Source organism: Lithobates pipiens, unplaced genomic scaffold (genome assembly GCF_037356315.1).
Source record: "Lithobates pipiens isolate NorthernLeopardFrog02 unplaced genomic scaffold, aLitPip1_a1.2 Scaffold_24, whole genome shotgun sequence".
Lineage (NCBI taxonomy): Eukaryota > Metazoa > Chordata > Amphibia > Anura > Ranidae > Lithobates > Lithobates pipiens.
This window is the reverse complement of record NW_027507786.1, coordinates 24,239,771-24,260,403: the sequence shown is the minus strand read 5'-3', so window position 1 is coordinate 24,260,403 and position 20,633 is coordinate 24,239,771. Positions and strand designations below refer to the sequence as shown.

Below are 20,633 nucleotides of genomic sequence, written 5' to 3'. Positions count from 1 at the left end.
GGGTCCATGGCTGACCCCCTATACATGACGGGTCCATGACTGACCCCCTATACATGACCGGCCAATGACAGACCCCCATACAGGACTGACCCCCATATATGACGGGTCCATGGCTGACCCCCTATACATGACGGGTCCATGGCTGATCCCCTATACATGACTGGCCCATGACAGACCCCCAATACATGACCGGCCCATGACTGACCCCCATATATGATGGGTCCATGGCTGACCTCCATGTCATATCATGTGATGTGTATAGTCATTATTACCATCTAACATCCCTATTCCTGTATTACAGCCCAGAGAGGGAGACCGCCATCGATGTGGAGATCAGGTAATTCATCGGATGAATTCAGTTCTCTAAGGATTGATTTATTCTATAGGGATGAATATAAAATTATACAACATGGAATCCATCTGAGATCCAGGGAAGGGGTAATATCCAGGGAATAAGAGGTGGGTCCGGGGACATTAGGGGGGTAAGGGACAATATCCAGGGAATAGGAGGGGGGTCCAGGGACATTGGGGGGGGGTAAGGGACAATATCCAGGGAATAGGAGGGGGTCTGGGGACATTAGGGGGGATAAGGGACAATATCCAGGTAATATGAGGGGGTCTTCGGACATTGGGGGTAAGGGACAATATCCAGGGAATAGGAGGGGGTCTGGGGACATTAGGGGGGTAAGAGACAATATCCAGGGAATAGGAGGGGGGTCCGGGGACATTAGGGGGGTAAAGCACAATATCCAGGGAATAGGAGGGGGGTACAGGGACATTGGGGGGGATAAGGGACAATATCCAGGGAATAAGAGGGGGGTCCGGGGACATTAGGGGGGTAAAGCACAATATCCAGGGAATAGGAGGGGGTGCCGGGACATTAGGGGGGTAAGGGACAATATCCAGGGAATAGGAGGGGGGTCCAGGGACATTGGGGGGGTAAGGGACAATATCCAGGGAATAAAAGGGGATCCGGGGACATTCCTCACCCCAAGTTTTCCTGCATACTGATGAAATCTGTCCTCTGATTGGTATATTAGCGCTCTCGCTCGATGTGATGACATCACTCGGTTGTCTCCCCTGCGGTCAGGCGGGTGATGAGACGCTCTGATCTCTGTGATGCCGGGACGTCTCCAAGGCTGCAGTCAGTAATGATGAAGCTGGGATGTAATTCTATTTAATTAGAAGTGATCCCCGGGGGGGGGGGGGGGGGGATACGATTACAGAGGGAATTGGATGTTGGTGGCCGGCGGTGTTTGGCGTTGATGATCCGGATGATGAATAATAATAATTAGATGTGGGATTGTACAGACGCACACAGCAGACGTTTTATTGGTTGTTGTATTGATTTTCCCTCTCAGGAATGGTGGGGGGAGGGGCGGTTATGTGCAGAATGGAAATCGATTGATTTATGATCAGTTCTGTGTACTCCGCCATTCTCCCTGCCAGACATATTAATAGACAGGAGGTAAGTGCTCAGTGGGGCTGTTTGTCCTCGGGGGGTCTGTCCTATGAGGGGGTTTGTCCTATGAGAGGGTTCGTCCTATAAGGGGGGTCTGTCCTATGAGGGGGGGTCTGTCCTATGAGGGGGGTCTGTCCTATGAGGGGGGGTCTGTCCTATGAGGGGGGTCTGTCCTATGAGGGAGGTCTGTCCTATGAGGGAGGTCTGTCCTATGAGGGGGGGTCTGTCCTATGAGGGGGGGTCTGTCCTATGAGGGGGTTCGTCCTGAGGGGGGTCTGTCCTATGAGGGGGTTCGTCCTATGAGGGGGGGTCTGTCCTATAAGGGGGTTCTGTCCTATGAGAGGGTTCGTCCTATGAGGGGGGGGGTCTGTCCTATGAGGGGGTTCGTCCTATGAGGGGGTTCTGTCCTATGAGGGGGGTCTGTCCTATGAGGGGGGGTCTGTCCTATGAGGGGGTTCATCCTATGAGGGGGGTCTGTCCTATGAGGGAGGTCTGTCCTATGAGGGAGGTCTGTCCTATGAGGGGGGGTCTGTCCTATGAGGGGGTTCGTCCTGAGGGGGGTCTGTCCTATGAGGGGGTTCATCCTATGAGGGGGGGTCTGTCCTATAAGGGGGTTCGTCCTATGAGGGGGGGGTCTGTCCTATGAGGGGGTTCGTCCTATGAGGTGGTTCTGTCCTATGAGGGGGGTCTGTCCTATGAGGGGGGGTCTGTCCTATGAGGGGGTTCATCCTATGAGGGGGGTCTGTCCTATGAGGGGGTTCATCCTATGAGGGGGTCTATCCTATGAGGGGGTCTGTCCTATGAGGGGGTCTGTCCTGTGAGGGGGGTCTGTCCTATGAGGGGGTCTGTCCTGTGAGGGGGTTTGTCCTGTGAGGGGGAGTCTGTCCTATGAGGGGTTCTGTCCTATGAGGGGGTTCGTCCGATGAGGGGGGGTTCGTCCTATGAGGGGGTCTGTCCTATGAGGGGGTCTGTCCTATGAGGGGGTTCGTGCTGTGAGGGGGAGTCTGTCCTATGAGGGGGTTCGTCCTGTGAGGGGGTCTGTGCTATGAGGGGGTTCGTCCTATGAGGGGGGGTCTGTCCTATGAGGGGGGTCTGTCCTATGAGGGGGGTCTGTCCTATGAGGGGGTTCGTCCTGTGAGGGGGTCTGTGCTATGAGGGGGTCTGTCCTATGAGGGGGTTCATCCTATGAGGGGGTCTGTCCTATGAGAGGGTTCGTCCTATGAGGGGGTCTGTGAATGAATGAAATACTTATATAGCGCAGAATGCGAACTGAATCGCCTCTAGGCGCTGTGGCGAGCTTTGATCATCTGCTAGAAGAGGAAGGTCTTGAGTTTTTTCCTAAAAGCCAGGTGATTTTCTTCCAGGCGGATGTTGATTGGTAGAGCATTCCATAGCCGAGGCCCTTGGACAGCGAATCTCCGATCCCCCTTGGATTTATACCGGGCTTTGGGCACGAGGAGGAGGTTTTTGTTGGCTGATGGAAGACTGCGGTTTGGTGTGTAATGATTTATTTTCTCCATTAGGTATTGCGGAGCTTCTCTATGCACGCATTTGTGGGTGAGACAAAGGGTCTTGAACGTGATCCGATTTTTTACGGTTAGCCAATGTAAGCTCCTCAGTGAAGGAGAAATGGATTCCCAGGGTTTTTTTCCTGTTATCAGCCTTGCCGCTGTGTTTTGGATCAGTTGTAATCACACAAGTTGATATTGTGGTAATCCTATGTAAAGCGAGTTTGCGTAGTCCAGTCGTGAATTAATGATTGTTCCAACTACCACTGCTTTGTCATTCTTTGGGATAAAAGGGATGAGTCTGCGAAGCATGCGCAGTAGATGGTGAGATCCACTGACTACAGATCCTATTTGCGCATCCATTGACATTTGTGCGTCTAATATAACCCCGAGACTCTTGGCTTTGGTCTTTGGGGAGATACCGTATATACTCGAGTATAGGCCGACCCGAATATAAGCCGAGGCCCCCAATTTACCCCCAAAAAACTGGAAAACTTATTGACTCGTGTATAAGCCGAGGGTGAGACATGGCTGTCCATCCCTGTGTGTCCGTCCATCCCTGTGTGTGTGTCCGTCCATCCATCCCTGTGTGTGTGTCCATCCATCCATCCATCCATCCATCCCTGTGTGTCCGTCCATCCATCCCTGTGTGTGTATCCATCCATCCCTGTGTGTGTGTGTGTGTGTGTGTGTGTATTCATCCATCCATCCATCCCTGTGTGTGTGTGTGTGTGTGTATCCATCCATCCATCCGTGTGTGTGTGTGTGTGTGTGTGTGTGTGTGTGTGTGTGTGTGTGTGTGTGTGTGTGTGTGTGTGTGTGTGTCCGTGCAGCCTTGTGTGTGTGTCCAGCCTACCTGTGTCCCAAGCCTCCGTCCCGAGCCGCCGTCGTCCCGAGCCTCCTCTGTCCCGTGCCTCCTCTGTCCCGTGCCTCCTCTGTCCCGTGCCTCCTCTGTCCCGTGCCTCCTCCGTCCCGTGCCTCCTCCGTCCCGTGTCGTGCCGATGGATCGCCGCTCTTCTCGGCGGCCATTCTACGATTCAAAAGCTGCGCCTCCGTCCTCCGCCTGTGATAGGCGGAACACTCAATTTCCCAGCAGCCTGTGTTCCGCCTATCACGGACATCCTCTCATACTCGTCCGTAGTATGAGAATGAACGGATGTCCGTGATAGGCGGAACACTGACTGCTGGGAAATTCAGTGTTCCGCCTATCACAGGCGGAGGCGGAGAAGGAGGCGCGGCTTTTGAATTTTAATGTCCGCCGTCTGTCTGCTCGATACGCTGATCGAGCAGTCAGACAGCGGTGACTCGAGTATAAGCCGAGGGGGCACTTTCAGCCTCAAAAAAGAGGCTGAAAATCTCGGCTTATACTCGAGTATATACGGTAGTCTGCCCAAAGACAGTTGGTGGAGACCAGGAGGTTTTGGTTGCGGGCTTATGATTTGGGTGTAAGATAAGAAGCTCTGTCTTTGATTGGTTCAGCTGGAGGGAGTTGGTGGTCATCCAGTCCTCTATTGATTTGAGGCAGTTTTCAAGTTGTTGTTGGTGATCTTTTTTTCCATTGATCCGGAAATAAAGTTGCGTGTCGTCAGCGTAAGAGTGGAAGCAGAGATCTGAGCATCTGATGATTTGAAGGAGTGGGCGAATGTAAATGTTGAAGAGAACGGGTGACAACGGAGAGCCTTGAGGGACTCCGCAGGTGACTGCCCGAGTTTCGGAGAGGAATTTTCCTAGTTTCACTGTCTGTGACCGATTTCCTAGGAAGGACGCGAACCAATGGAGATCTATGTCTTGGACTCCGGCTACTTCTGTGAGGCGGACGAGTAGAGTATTGTGATCTACTGTATCAAACGCTGCACTTAGGTCTAGCAGTACGAGGAGACACGGCTCTCCGTCATCTGCCGCTTCGAGGGCGTCATCCCAAATCTTGAGGAGAGCTGTTTCTGTTCCATGACCCGGGCGGAAGCCTGATTGCAGCGGGTCCAGGAGTTTGTGAGTATCCAGGTGAAGTTGTAGCTGATGTACTACAGCTTTCTCCATGATCTTAGAAATGGTGTTGAGGCTTGTAATTGGCCTACGGTTGTTTGGATTCTGAGGGTCCAGGTTTGGTTTCTTGAGTAGAGGTTTGACGATGCCTTGTTTGAGGATGCTGGGAACAATCCCTTCGTGGAATGATCGGTTTATGAGGTGGGTTATGGTTGGAGCCACGATGTCGGAGCATTCTTTCAGTAGTTTTGTGGGGATGATGTCAATAGGTGAGGTACTGTCACGCAGTTTATTAATGATGTTTTTTGCGGTGTCTACGGTAATTGGGGATAGTGAAAATTTTGGCGGTTGCGGTATGTTGGTGCGGACATCCTCTTTATGTATTTGCTGGCTGAGGTTGGATGTTTTCTTCTGACAAATTGTTTCCCTGATGGTTTTGACTTTATCGATGAAAAAATCCGACAGTTTGTCACAGTAATCCTGGGATTCGCTTTCTGGGGGTTCTAGGCACACCCACCGGATTCATTGATTGATTAACCAGTTTAAACAGTTCCCGTTGTTGGTTTGCGGCCGTTGAGATTGTATATGAGAAGTGGTCCTTTTTGGCTTTGAAGATTGCTTTCCGATAATTCTCTGTCAGACCTTTGTAGTTAAATAGGTTTTCCTCGGTGGGATTTCTTCTCCATGTTCTTTCCGCTCTTCTGCGTTCTTGCTTTAGTACGGAGAGGGAGCTATTAAACCATCCAGCATTTTTCTTCCTGATGAGAGCCCTGCGTTTTGGTGCTACCGAGTCTGCTGATTGCAGTAATGCCTTGTTCAGGGAGTTGAGGGTTTCCTCCGTAGAGTGGTTTAAGGTTATTGTAGTTATCTTGTTGGACAGAGGGGTTTTGAAGGCTTCGGAGTACAGTTTTTTATGCGATCTGGTCCAGTGCGTTGTTACAGGTTTCCGTTTGGCGTTGGTGATGTTGGTAGCGATTTTGAATTTGATGGCGTGATGATCCGTCCATGGCAGAGTTATGTTGTCGAGTATGTTGACGTCAATGTTCTGTTTGAAAATGAGGTCCAGGGTGTGTCCTGACCCATGCGTGGGAGTCTTTATCAGTTGCTGTAGACCCAGTTCTTCTAGTTGATTGATGCAGGCAATCGCGATGGGGTCTTTGGGCTCGTTTGCCCAAAGGTTGAAATCTCCGAGTGCCAGGAAATTTTTGAATTTTAGGGTGTGCATTGCAAAGGATTCCATGAGGGGTGAAAGAAGATTGGATTTTGGTCCCGGTGGTCTGTAGCACAGTAGAATATGAGTGGTGTCATGGGGTGTTGGTTGAAGATGTAGCATCAGGGTTTCCATAAAAGACACTGGGTTCTGAGATGATGGTTTAGTGAGATCCAGGTGACCTTTAACCACTTGCCGACCGCCGCACGCCGATGTACGTCGGCAGAATGGCACGGGCAGGCATAAGCACATACATGTACGTCCTTTGCCTCCCGCGGGTCGGGGGCCCGATCGGGCCCCCGCCCGGTGCCTGCGGCGGTCGGTTTTCGTTCGGGAGCGATCCCGGACGAGGGGACGGCCATTCATTCATGGCCACCCCCTCGCGATCGCTCCCGACGAATGGAAATCCCCGGTGACATCACTTCCTCTCCTGTAATGTAAACACAGGAGAGGAAGTGATGTATTCTCTCCTCCGTGTCGGTATTTTTCGTTCCGACACGGAGGAGAGCGGATCAGTGAGTTGCACCAACACATCCCACACACGGTAGAACATGCCAGGCACACTCACACCCCCCCTTTACCCCCCGATCACCCCCCCAATTACCCCTGCCCCCCAGTCACAGTGACACCAATGTCATTTTTTTTTTTTTTTTTTTTTTTTTTTTTTGCATTGGTGTCATTTGTGACTGTAATAACTGTTAGGGCAGTTAGGGTTAGCCCCCTTTAGTTCCAATGTACCCCCCTAACCCCCCCAATAAAGGTTTAACCCCGTGATCACCCCCCGTCGCCAGTGTCACTAAGGCTGGGTTCACATTGCAGCGGTTTATGAGAACGAATGTGATTCGCACCGCACTGCAGTGCAAATCACATCCGATCTCTGTGCGATTCGAGTTCAGCCATTCGCCGCACCCGCCACACCCGCCGCACCCGCCGCAAATTCGCACGGGACCCTTTTTTTGGCCCGCAGCAGAATCGGATCGCATGGGTGTTCACACCATGCGATCCGAGTTTGCAGATCGCACTGCGATATGCGAACTGATCTGGGGGTGTCAGTAACATTTCACTGACACTCCCAGCAGTTCGCATAGGGCAGTGTGAACTGCCGGGAGGCATGCGATGCGGGAACCCGCCGCGGATTCGCAGCGTTTCCGCATCACTCCAGTGTGAACCCAGCCTAATAAGCGATCATTTTTCTGATCGCCGTATTAGTGTCACAGGTGACGCTAGTTAGGCAGGTAGGTATTTAGGTTCGCCGCAGCTTTTTATAGCGCTAGGGACCCCCATATACTACCGCATAAAGCCCCCTGATTGCCCCCTAGTTAACCCTTTCACCAGTGATCACCATATAACTGTTACAGGTGACGCTGGTTGGTTAGTTATTTTTTTATAGTTTCAGGGCACCCGCCATTTATTACCTAATAAAGGTTTAACCCCCTGATCACCCGGCAGGTGTCATTTGTGACTAATAACTGTTAGGGCAGTTAGGGTTAGCCCCCTTTAGTTCTAAGGTACCCCCCTAACCCCCCCAATAAAGGTTTAACCCCGTGATCACCCCCCGTCGCCAGTGTCACTAAGGCTGGGTTCACATTGCAGCGGTTTATGAGAACGGATGTGATTCGCACCGCACTGCAGTGCAAATCACATCCGATCTCTGTGCGATTCGAGTTCAGCTATACAGATAGTATGGCTGAATTCGTGTCGCACCCGCCGCAAACTCGCACGGGACCCTTTTTTTGGTCCGCAGCAGAATCGGATCGCATGGGTGTTCACACCATGCGATCCAAGTTTGCAGATCGCACTGCGATATGCGAACTGATCTGGGGGTGTCATTAACATTTCACTGACACTCCCAGCAGTTCGCATAGGGCAGTGTGAACTGCCGCCGGGAGGCATGCGATGCGGGAACCCGCCGCGCATTCGTGGCGTTCCCGCATCGCTCCAGTGTGAACCCAGCCTAATAAGCGATCGTTTTTCTGATCGCTGTATTAGTGTCACAGGTGACGCTAGTTAGGCAGGTAGGTATTTAGGTTCGCCGCAGCTTTTTATAGCGCCAGGGACCCCCATATACTACCGCATAAAGCCCCCTGATTGCCCCCTAGTTAACCCTTTCACCAGTGATCACCATATAACTGTTACAGGTGACGCTGGTTGGTTAGTTATTTTTTTATAGTTTCAGGGCACCCGCCATTTATTACCTAGTCTCACTAGTGTACCCCTAAATTTAGGGGTGTCTACTTTCTAAAATGGGGTCATTTGGGGGGGGGGGGTTTGTGCCATCTTGGCATTTTATGGCCTTCAAAACTGTAACGCCCTTAGAAAGCCTGAAGGCGGTGCTTGGTTTTTGGGGCCCCGTACGCGGCTAGGCTCCCAAAAAGTCCCACATATGTGGTATCCCCGTACTCAGGAGAAGCAGCAGAATTTATTTTGGGGTGTCATTTCACATATGCCCATGGCATGCGTGAGCAATATATCATTTAGTGACAACTTTGTGAAAAAAAAAAAAAGTTTGTAATTTTCCCGCAACTTGTGGCAAAATATAAAATATTCCATGGACTCAACATGCCTCTCAGCAAATAGCTTGGGGTGTCTACTTTCTAAAATGGGGTCATTTGTGGGGGTTTTGTGCCATCTTGGCATTTTATGGCCTTCAAAACTGTAATAGGTAGTGAGGCGTGAAATCAAAAATTTACGCCCTTAGAAAGCCTGAAGGCGGTGCTTGGTTTTCGGGGCCCTGTACGCGGCTAGGCTCCCAAAAAGTCCCACATATGTGGTATCCCCGTACTCAGGAGAAGCAGCAGAATTTATTTTGGGGTGTCATTTCACATACGCCCATAGCATGTGTGAGCAATATATCATTTAGTGACAACTTTGTGTAAAAAAAAAAAAAAATTTTTTTTTTGTCATTATTCAATCGCTTGAGGCAAAAAAATAAAATATTCAATGGGCTCAACATGCCTCTTATCAATTTCCTTAGGGGGTCTACTTTCCAAAATGGGGTCATTTGGGGGGGTTTTGTACTGCCCTGTCATTTTAGCACCTCAAGAAATGAGATAGGCAGTCGTAAACTAAAAGCTGCGTAAATTCCAGAAAACGTACCTTAGTTTGTAGATGTGACAACTTTTGCGCAAACCAATAAATATACAATTATTGACTTTTTTTTTACCAAAGACATGTGGCTGAATACATTTTGGCCTAAATGTATGACTAAAATTGAGTTTATTGGATTTTTCTAATAACAAAAAGTAGAAAATATCATTTTTTTTCAAAATTTGCGGTCTTTTTACGTTTATATCGCAAAAAATAAAAATCGCAGAGGCAATCAAATACCATCAAAAGAAAGCTCTATTTGTGGGAAGAAAAGGACGCAAATTTTGTTTGGGTACAACATTGCATGACCGCGCAATTACCAGTTAAAGCAGCGCAGTGCCAAAGTGTAAAAAGACCTCTGGTCATTTACCAGCAAAATGGTCCGGTCTGAAAGTGGTTAAAGATCACTGCTAGGCCTCCTCCTTTTTTCCCTATCCGGTGTTCGGTTAGGATCCTGTAGTTTTCCGGCACCAATTCGGTGAGGATGGTGTTGCAGTCAGAGGTTAACCAGCTTTCGGTGATGAAGAGGCAGTCTACATTGTTCTCGATGATGAAGTCGTGTACTTCCAGTCTATGTTTGACTGCAGACCTGGCGTTAATCAAGGCGCAATCTAATTGTAGTGGTCGAGTAGATGTCTTCCTGTGGTTGGGAGCTGCTTGTCATCCGGTTTTTAATAGTTGTTCTCTTTGAAGTATTTTTTGTATGGAAGATGGCAATGTGGTGTTGATGCTCCTTAGTCTGTGCAGAACTTCAGCTGAGTATTTGAAGTAGCACATGGTTTGTGGATGCTGTTGATGGTACTATGGGCCTAAGATGATGATCCTGATCAGGGTATTGATCCTGAGGAGGGGCTAGGTATCAGACTTGCCGCCGTGCTTGAAGCTATTAGCGCGCAAGTTGATCAGGGGATGCCTATATGGATGCGGAAGGAGTTGTTGTATTCGGTTGCTGGCTGTTCCAGCTACCTTTACTTGAGGTGAAGGTCTCCGCTCAGAAAAGAAGTCTGGCTCTGATCTGGAGTAGTCGTCCTAGGATAGCGTGAAAAATGGAATGGAGGCCGGAGGTAGGGGTATGCTAACCTATGGTTGTTCCTGATTGTTCCAGAGGAAGGCGAAAAAAAACCCTGGCAGTAGCAGCCAAATGCACCAGTGGGGCAAAAATTCCTTCCTGACCCCCGTAGGCGGTCAGACGGAGTCCCTGGAACAATCACTGGGGGGGGGGGGGGGTAGTGGAGGTGCGAACTTACCTGGCTGCGGTGGTCCCCGTTAAACACTCTGGTTCCGGTGAATCTGGCTTGCTGTCAGCCTGACGTTCCCGGAGAGCTGTCTGGTTGCCCCTTGCAGTGGGATCTTTAAAATGGAGGGGAGGATGGAGGTAGGATAGAGGTTAGAGACTCCTGTCTTAACTCCTGTTTTCAACTTCTGGTTATTAACTCTCCACTTTAGTTCAAAAATCCACATGCAAGACACCATCAGGGAGCAAGTCTGTCCAATGAGGGGGGGTCTGTCCTATGAGGGGGGGTCTGTCCTATGAGGGGGGGTCTGTCCTATGAGGGGGTCTGTCCTATAAGTGGGGATCTGTCCTATGAGGGGGTCTGTCCTATGGGGGGGTCTGTCCTATGAGGGGGGTCTGTCCTATGAGGGGGGTCTGTCCTATAAGTGGGGGTCTGTCCTATGGGGGGGTTTGTCCTATGAGGGGGTCTGTCCTATGGGGGGGTTTGTCCTATGAGGGGGTCTGTCCTATGAGGGGGGTCTGTCCTATGAGGGGGGTCTGTCCTATAAGTGGGGATCTGTCCTATGAGGGGGGTCTGTCCTTTGGGGGGGTTTGTCCTATGAGGGGGTCTGTCCTATGGGGGGGTTTTTCCTATGAGGGGGGTCTGTCCTATGAGGGGGGTCTGTCCTATGAGGGGAGTCTGTCCTATGAGGGGAGTCTGTCCTTTGAGGGGGGTCTGTCCTATGGGGGGGTTTGTCCTATGAGGGGGGTCTGTCGTATGAGGGGGTCTGTCCTATGAGGGGGGTATGTCCTATGGGGGGGGTTTGTCCTATGAGGGGGGTCTGTCCTATGGGGGAATTCATCCTATGAGGGGGGTTCGTCCTATGAGGGGGGGTCTGTCCTATGAGGGGGGTCTGTCCTATGAGGGGGTCTGTCCTATGGGGGGGTTTGTCCTATGAGGGGGGGTCTGTCCTATGGGGGGGGTTAGTCCTATGAGGGAGTTCGTCCTATGAGGTGGGGGGGTCTGGGAAGGAGCTCACACTCTTTGGCATCTATTACATCTTCTGTATGTTCTCTTCCAGGCGGAGGGGCGCGGTGGCCTACGCCTCCCAGAAACCATGGCTACTGAACACCACAGTGGAGGAGAACATCACCTTTGAGAGCCCCTTCATTAAACAGAAGTATGATTCCTCACTCTGTCCTGACTGGTCCAAGCCTCCATCTGTATATCAGACCATGGAGGACCCCACACTGTGTTAGGACCCCTCACCCCATACAGCCACTATATCAAGGGGACCATTGGGACTCAAGATCAGGAGACTGTGGCAGATCATCAGTCAATAATGGGGTCATGAGGGTTGTCAGCCCTATGTGGGGCATTTTAAGTTGTGGATGGTTGTCATTTAATGAGGTAGGTTACAGAGGTTGGACTATTGTAACATGTGGGTGGACATTAGTCATTGAAGGGGCAATTAAGGGGGTTGTCACTCCGGGGTAGACCATTGTGGGATGTGTGTGGTCAGCAGTCAGTGAGGGGGGTCATAGAGGCTTGTCAATCCTGGTAAGACCATTGTGAGATCTGGATGGTTGTCGGTCAATGAGGCCATGGAGGGTTTTCATTCCTAGGGGGTATCATTGTTAGATGTGGATGATCATCGTTCACATGGAGGCAATCATGGGGGTTGTCACTCCGGGGTAGACCATTTTGGGATGTGTGTGGTCACCAGTCATTTAGAGGGGTATGGAAGCTTGTCAGTCCTGGTGGGAACATTGTGGGATGTGGGTGGTTGTTGGTCAATGGGGGGGGGGGGTCATAGAAGCTTGTCAGTCCTTGGGGGACCATTGCAAGATGTGGGTGGTCATCAGTCAGTGAGGGGGGTCATGGGGGCTTGTCATTGTGGAATGTGGGTGGTTGTTGGACAATGAGGCAGATCATGGAGAGTTTACAGTCCTGGGGGTACCATTGTTATATGGGGGTGGTCATCAGTCAGTGAGGGGGGCCATGGGGGCTAGTCAGTCCTTGGGGGACCATTGTAAGATCTGGGTGGTCATCAGCCAATGAGGGGGGATTATGGGGGTTTCCACTCCGGGTCATGCCAGGTCACATGAGGTCACAGTAGGTCACATGAGGTCACGGCAGGTCAGATGAGATCATGGTAGGTCACATGAGGTCATGGTAGGTCACGGTAGGTCACATGAGGTCAAGGTAGGTCACATGAGGTCAAGGGAAGGTCACATGAGGTCAAGGTAGGTCAGATGAGGTCACAGTAGGTCACATGAGGTCACGGTAGGTCACATGAGGTCATGGTAGGTCACATGAGGTCATGGTAGGTCACATAAGGTCATGGTAGGTCACATGAGGTCATGGTAGGTCGCATGAGGTCACAGTAGGTCACATGAGGTCACGGTAGGTCACATGAGATAATGGTAGGTCACATGAGGTCATGGTAGGTCACATAAGGTCATGGTAGGTCACATGAGGTCACACAAGGTCACATTAGAGAAACATCCAGATCTGAGCAGCTAATAATTTGGAAATGTCTCTATTACGGTCACCTGACCAATAAAAAGAGATTATATTTGATTGGCAGATATAAAGCTGTAATTGACGCCTGTTCTCTGCAACCGGACATCGACATCCTGCCGCACGGAGATCAGACGCAGATCGGAGAGAGGGTGAGCGCCCACCCCCCTATGTATGATGGGAGGGGATGAGAAGACCCCATTATAGGATGGCGGGGGTCTAATATTATGATAGAAGCGGGGGGGGTCTCATATAATACTATGATGTGGGGTTATAATGGGTGACTTGGGGTGATTAGTATATACTCTCCGTATACCTGTTCAGTGATGGTTGTCATGTGACTTTCAGGGAATAAACCTGTCCGGAGGTCAGCGCCAGCGAATCAGCGTGGCCCGTGCTCTGTACCAGCAGACCAGCGTCGTCTTCCTGGTAAGCGGCAGATGTGGTTGGTGGATAGTTGTATAGATGGACAGGACCGGGGGGGGGACACTTTCCGGACTGATCATATGACACCGGGGACCGATCATTGTGATTGGCTGTGGTCTGATAACAATAGAAAGCTGTCTCCGGAGTAGGAAGTCGGTGGAGCGCTGCGCTAATCACAGGCAATGAGACATTGCCAATCTCTGCAGCCGCACATCGGGAAATGTCTCGCTGCCATAATAAGCAGCCCCAGGAGTAATTCAGCATAGCACAGGGATGGTGGGAGCCCCTCATAATAAGCAGCCCCAGGAGGAAGTCAGCACAGCACAGGGATGGTGGGAGCCCCTCATAATATGCACAGCAGAGGTACAGCCCCAGGAGGAAGTGAGCATAGCACAGGGATGGTGGGAGCCCCTCATAATAAGCAGCTCCAGGAGAAAGTCAGCATAGCACAGGGATGGTGGGAGCCCCTCATAATAAGCAGCCCCAGGAGGAAGTCAGCACAGCACAGGGATGGTGGGAGCCCCTCATAATATGCACAGCAGAGGTACAGACCCAGGAGGAAGTCAGCATAGCACAGGGATGGTGGGAGCCCCTCATAATAAGCAGCCCCAGGAGGAAGTCAGCATAGCACAGGGATGGTGGGAGCCCCTCATAATAAGCAGCCCCAGGAGGAAGTCAGCACAGCAGAGGGATGGTGGGAGCCCCTCATAATGAGCACAGCAGAGGTACAGCCCCAGGAGGAAGTCAGCATAGCACAGGGATGGTGGGAGCCCCTCATAATAAGCATCCCCAGGAGGAAGTCAGCACAGCACAGGGATGGTGGGAGCCCCTCATAATGAGCACAGCAGAGGTACAGCCCCAGGAGGAAGTCAGCACAGCACAGGGATGGTGGGAGCCCCTCATAATGAGCACAGCAGAGGTACAGCCCCAGGAGGAAGTCAGCACAGCACAGGGATGGTGGGAGCCCCTCATAATGAGCACAGCAGAGGTACAGCCCCAGGAGGAAGTCAGCATAGCACAGGGATGGTGGGAGCCCCTCATAATAAGCATAATGACTGAGTCGTCGTCGATTCGACGACAACTGATCCGAAATTCGTAAACAAAAGTTCGTATTCCATACAGAATTCGGACGCATGGCAATTCGTATTTCGGATCCTCCCGAACGTACGAATTTTGGGAAATTCATACGAACTTGAGATTAGTACGAAACGAATCGCACATGTCTACCAGCTGTCTGCCCATCTCCTTGCCTACCCTGGCGGAGTGATCTTCCTCCACTCCCCACCCAGTAGTAGCTGAGGCCTGGAGAGTAAGACTTGACAGGCTGTGAGGCGACGGGCAGAGAGTCGCTAATTGCTGCCATTACTAGTTAAACAAAAGTATGTCCCCGGATTTCATTTAAAAAAATCTGGTCACCTTCTTTCATTAAATACAGGAATGTGGTACAGCTCAGGTGGGAAGGAGGAGGTATTCCACCTATCAGGAGGGAGGTTGTGGATAAGATCCTAGCCATATGAGATTTAAGGCGGAGGATATTTATGCTCTTATCAGTCCGGCTGGTTCCTATGAATATTATTTGTCATTTTTGGGTCCAGAATAGCTGGATCTGTTTGGGGAGTGGTTTGAGCGTGTATATGAGGGCCAGCCGGACTGGGAGGGGCTTGTCCCCAAAGTTGTCTCACGTCAGCCCTTGATAAAAAAAATGTGACTATCCTGACAAGGAATGAGTCTATACCTCCTGAGGATTTATGGGTCTGGTTGAGGCGGTTTGGTGAAACGTTGTGTCCCCTAATAAAGATTGTGGATGATAGAGGAATCTGGATGGGTGGGTGGTCGGTGTCAATGAGTATGTGTGGGAATGTGGTCCATCATTTGCCCTCCTCTGCCTTTATTGGTAGAGATAGGATTACCGTCTTCTCCCCTGGTCAACCTAAGCTGTGCCATAAATGTGCAGTCAAGGGGCATTTCTCCTCTAAATGTCCAGAACAGAAGTGCTCTTTGTGTCGGGAACTGGGGCACTTGGCAAGGGACTGTAACATAATTAAATGTAACCTATGTGATAAGGTTGGTCACCCTTATAGCCGGTGCCCTGAGGCTTTGCACAATAAGCCAGAGCTAGTGGAGGAATTGTTCCGTCTGGATAGAGATGAGTCTGGGTTGGCGGAGGTTGTACCAGGGGATCCTAGTGTCTCTGTCCCATCAGAATCTGTGTCTGTGAGGCCCTCTGTGGTGTCAGTGTCCCCCCCGGTCTGTGGTGTCAGTGTCCCCCCAGTCTGTGGTGTCAGTGTCCCCCCAGTGTCTGGTGTCAGTGTCCCCCCAGTCTCTGGTGTCAGTGTCCCCCCAGTCTGTGGTGTCCCACTCAGTGTCAGAAAGTGTGGTTGTCAAGTCGGTGTCGGCACCTATTGTTTCTCCTAGTGTAGTGAAGGCAGTGGAGGGTGCTGGACCAGAATGTATGGTGGTGCCAACCCCTCCTCCTCGGTGTGGCAGAAGTGCGGCTGGAGGGCAGCAGACACCGAGGGGTGGAGTGAGGGATGGATTGGATGATGGGGGAAGGGAATGAGGGTGGCTGTTGCAGAATGCAAGGTGAATGATGTGGAAGTTGGGGTGAATGATGTGGAAGTCGAGGTGAATGATGTGGGGGATGGGGTGAATGATGTGGGGGGAGGGGATAATGGGGGGGTTTGGAATTGCATCCTGATGGTGATTAAATCTCCAAATGTTTCTTAGCCGGGATTGGGGATAAGTTGAGGTTCGGGGTTTGTAGTCTCTTTTTTGTCTCTTTCTATGTTATCTTGTCAGGAAACGGTTTTCTTTACTTGCTGATGTAAGAACGCTTGTTTTTGTTTAGTTGTTGTTCATTTTGTGTAAATATGTTTTTATTAATGATCTGTATGTTTGTGTGATATTTTAATAAAAATGTACACTTTCTAATGTCTTGCTCTCCTCTGACCCCCCAGGATGACCCCTTCTCTGCTCTGGATATTCACCTGAGTGATCACCTGATGCAGGACGGGATCCTGAAGATGCTGAGAGACAACAAGAGGACGACTGTCCTGGTCACACACAAGCTGCAGTACCTCATCCATGCTGACTGGGTAAGGGGGGCGCTCATGATCTTTCTGGTGACTGTATATACATATGATTGCTGTATAAAGAATGCACTGTATATGTGTGGGGTGGTATATATAATATATACAGTTTATAGCACTCAGGTCTCATGGAGTTTCTTTGTTGCTCTGCAGATTATCGCCATGAAGGACGGGACGATCCAGAGAGAGGGAACACTGAAGGACATCCAGAAAGCTGACCCCGAACTTTATGAACATTGGAAAACGCTAATGAACCGGCAGGACCAGGAGCTGGAAAAGGTGGGTCAGGGGTGGGAATGACACCCAGTACTGGGCTGGTGAATGGTACTGGGGGGGGGGTCAGAGGTCAGAATGACACCCAGTGTGTTATCTATGAATCCTGCGTCCCATACGGGGACATCCTAATACACGGATTGGACACGTGACGCTTCCACATTCCTCCTTAATACATCATTCTTAGCTTTGTGAGTATAAATCTGCCCAGATGATGGTGGTGAGGAGGAGGAGCAGGATGATGGTGAGGAGGAGGAGGAGGATGATGGTGAGGAGGAGGAGGAGGATGATGGTGTTGAGGAGGAGGAGGATGATGGTGAGGAGGAGGAGGATGATGGTGGTGAGGAGGAGGAGGATGATGGTGAGGAGGAGGAGGAGGATGGTGGTGAGGAGGAGGAGGAGGATGATGGTGGTGAGGAGGAGGAGGAGGATGATGGTGGTGAGGAGGATGATGGTGGTGAGGAGGAGGATGATGGTGAGGAGGAGGATGATGGTGAGGAGGATGATGATAATTGCTCTGCACACAGATGGAGGGATCTAGTAAGGTGGAAGCTGTGTGCACTTCCGGCATCCAATGGCTTCTTCTGCACACGTTGGATGCCGGCGGTGAGGACGGGTTTGGGGTTCAGCCGGTGAAATGTGATTTTTTTGTATTTCCTGCAGGAGATTATAGAGAGGAAGACTCCGGTGGAGAGGAAGAAGAGATCGATGTGCTCCCGGGAAACGCTGGGCGACGAGGAGGAGGATGAAGGTGAGGCTGGAAATGGAAAACCTGGAGTCCGGATCTCTGGAGAATATTCCAAATATTTCTCAGAGTGGGGTGTGATGACATCATCATCACCCCCCCATACTGACATCACCCCCCCATACTGACATCATCACCCCCTTTTACTGACATCACCCCCCGTTGCTGACATCACCCCCCCATACTGACATCACCCCCTGTTACTGACATCACCCCCTGTTGCTGACATCACCCCCTGTTGCTGACATCACCCCCTGTTGCTGACATCACCCCCCCCCATACTGACATCACCCCCTGTTGCTGACATCACCCCCTGTAACTGACATCACCCCCTGTAACTGACATCACCCCCCCATACTGACATCACCCCCTGTTACTGACACGCTGTCTCTCGTTGCACAGAGGAGTTATCAGAGAGTGAGGATGATGATGACAACCTCTCCTCGGTCCTCCATCAGAAGGCGAAGATGCCGTGGAGGGCGTGTGGGAAATATCTGAGTTCAGCCGGGATTCTCCTCCTTCCCATCCTCGTCTTCTCCCAACTTCTCAAACACTCTCTGCTGGTCGCCATCGACTTCTGGTTGGCCAAGTGGACCTGGGACACCATTTCCAACACGTCTGCGTCCAACTGTGCCGGAGAGGTGATGCCACCTGCCTGACTCTACTGTCCACCATTAGTGGTGGGAAATGCCACTGTGTGTATATTATCATTAGGAAATATAAATCGTATGTATTCCATGATTCCAATCACATTGGTGGAGGAGCTAGAATGTATGTGTAATTGTCCTGAACCCCCGGAGCTTACAATCTATCTACAGAGAGTTGCTGACCCTCCCGATATTAACTGATGTCTGTGCTTTCTCTGCAGAGCTGTGGCTTTGACCATTCTCCGTACTCCATGGTGTTCAGCGTCCTCTCCTGCCTGGCCATTATCATGTGCCTGTCCACCTCCATTGCCATAGAATGGACCGGACTGCGAGTCGCCAAGAAACTGCACAACAGTCTGCTAAACGCCATCATCCTGGCACCGATGAGGTAAATTCCCAGTTCCTGGCACCAGTGAGGTAAATTCCCAGTTCCTGGCACCGATGAGGTAAATTCCCAGTTCCTGGCACCAATGAGGTAAATTCCCAGTTCCTGGCACCAATGAGGTAAATTCCCAGTTCCTGGCACCAACGAGGTAAATTCCCAGTTCCTGGCACCAACGAGGTAAATTCCCAGTTCCTGGCACCAACGAGGTAAATTCCCAGTTCCTGGCACCAGTGAGGTAAATTCCCAGTTCCTGGCACCAGTGAGGTAAATTCCCAGTTCCTGGCACCGATGAGGTAAATTCCCAGTTCCTGGCACCGATGAGGTAAATTCCCAGTTCCTGGCACCGATGAGGTAAATTCCCAGTTCCTGGCACCGATGAGGTAAATTCCCAGTTCCTGGCACCAGTGAGGTAAATTCCCAGTTCCTGGCACCGATGAGGTAAATTCCCAGTTCCTGGCACCAGTGAGGTAAATTCCCAGTTCCTGGCACCAGTGAGGTAAATTCCCAGTTCCTGGCACCAGTGAGGTAAATTCCCAGTTCCTGGCACGATGAGGTAAATTCCCAGTTCCTGGCACCGATGAGGTAAATTCCCAGTTCCTGGCACCAACGAGGTAAATTCCCAGTTCCTGGCACCAGTGAGGTAAATTCCCAATTCCTGGCACCAGTGAGGTAAATTTCCAATTCCTGGCACCAGTGAGGTAAATTCCCAGTTCCTGGCATCAGTGAGGTAAATTCCCAGTTCCTGGCACCAGTGAGGTAAATTCACAGTTCCTGGCACCAGTGAGGTAAATTCCCAGTTCCTGGCACCAGTGAGGTAAATTCCCAATTCCTGGCACAGATGAGGTAAATTCCCAGTTCCTGGCACCAGTGAGGTAAATTCACAGTTCCTGGCACCAGTGAGGTAAATTCCAAAATCCTGGCACCAACAAGCTACATTCTCAATTTCTGGCACCAGTGAGGTAAGTCTCTCAGTTCTTGGAACCAGTCAGGTAAGTTCCCAATTGTTGCCACCACAGAGATATCTTCCCAGTTCCTGGCACCAGTGAGGTAAATTCACAGTTCCTGGCACCAGTGAGGTAAATTCACAGTTCCTGGCACCAGTGAGGTAAATTCCAAAATCCTGGCACCAACAAGCTACATTCTCAATTTCTGGCACCAGTGAGGTAAGTCTCTCAGTTCTTGGAACCAGTAAGGTAAGTTCCCAATTGTTGCCACCACAGAGATATCTTCCCAGTTCTTGGCACCTTTGAAGCACATTCTCAATTCTTGGCACCATTAAAGTAAATTGCCACCTGGTGGTCTCGGTGAGGTATGGCTCCCTCATGTTCTGTCCATTATAGTATCCATACAGACTCTGATACCCTGAGCTGACAGTCGTGTGTCCTCTCCGGCCAATGAGCGATGCCATAATTGCAATGCCAATAATCCCCCAACTCAGCAATCACACCACCCCGGCTGATGTCAGATGTAGATACTGACGGGGATTCTGGGGCAAAAGTACACCAATGGACATCCTCGTTAGACATCACATGGCAAGTCCCCCCCCTCCCCCGCCCAGAGACAAATGTTTATAATCGTCACATTTTCACGAGTTTTCCTCTTCAGGTTCTTCGAGACGACCCCCCTGGGGAGTATTCTGAACCGATTCTCTGCCGACTTCAACACCATCGATCAGGTGGGTGGGATTGGTGAACTTGTTGCCTTCATTGGTTATTGGGGGGCCCCGGATCTGGGGATCAGCTGCTTGTATGGTAGGAGGTTTATAACATCCAAAATCCTAATGTTCCCTCATCAGGTTGTGGGTTGATGGGGGATGGTTCTGTGTAGGGGACGGGTCCCAGTGGATGTCATCCATCATGGCGGACATCAGAGGCTGAGATGTTTCCTCACCATGGAGGGGGATCTCTTCATCTATGACCACCAAATATCTTCAGATAATTCTGCCCAAAGCACCGAAAGTTCTCCTGGCCGCTAATCCAATGGAGGGAACTCCCTGCGGGACAGGAATACAATCAGGTCCATTATCAGACCAAAGAAATCCGGGTCACACTTTCCACACATTTCACATTTGTGGGGACCAC

General features: G+C 50.7%; 1 protein-coding gene across 5 annotated transcripts in view; it reads left to right on the top strand.

Annotated features, from left to right (window-relative positions):
• Positions 1 to 20,633, top strand: part of ABCC8 (ATP binding cassette subfamily C member 8) — a 163,841-nt gene that overhangs the window by 112,521 nt on the left and 30,687 nt on the right. For all 5 annotated transcript variants that reach the window (XM_077453709.1, XM_077453707.1, XM_077453708.1 and 2 more), the window contains 10 exons: positions 302 to 337; positions 11,546 to 11,644; positions 13,055 to 13,139; positions 13,336 to 13,416; positions 16,371 to 16,508; positions 16,656 to 16,781; positions 17,439 to 17,526; positions 17,923 to 18,161; positions 18,389 to 18,555; positions 20,158 to 20,227. In XM_077453709.1, the coding sequence (XP_077309835.1) occupies positions 302 to 337; positions 11,546 to 11,644; positions 13,055 to 13,139; positions 13,336 to 13,416; positions 16,371 to 16,508; positions 16,656 to 16,781; positions 17,439 to 17,526; positions 17,923 to 18,161; positions 18,389 to 18,555; positions 20,158 to 20,227 (1,129 nt within the window). The remainder of the gene's footprint in view (positions 1 to 301; positions 338 to 11,545; positions 11,645 to 13,054; positions 13,140 to 13,335; positions 13,417 to 16,370; positions 16,509 to 16,655; positions 16,782 to 17,438; positions 17,527 to 17,922; positions 18,162 to 18,388; positions 18,556 to 20,157; positions 20,228 to 20,633) is intronic.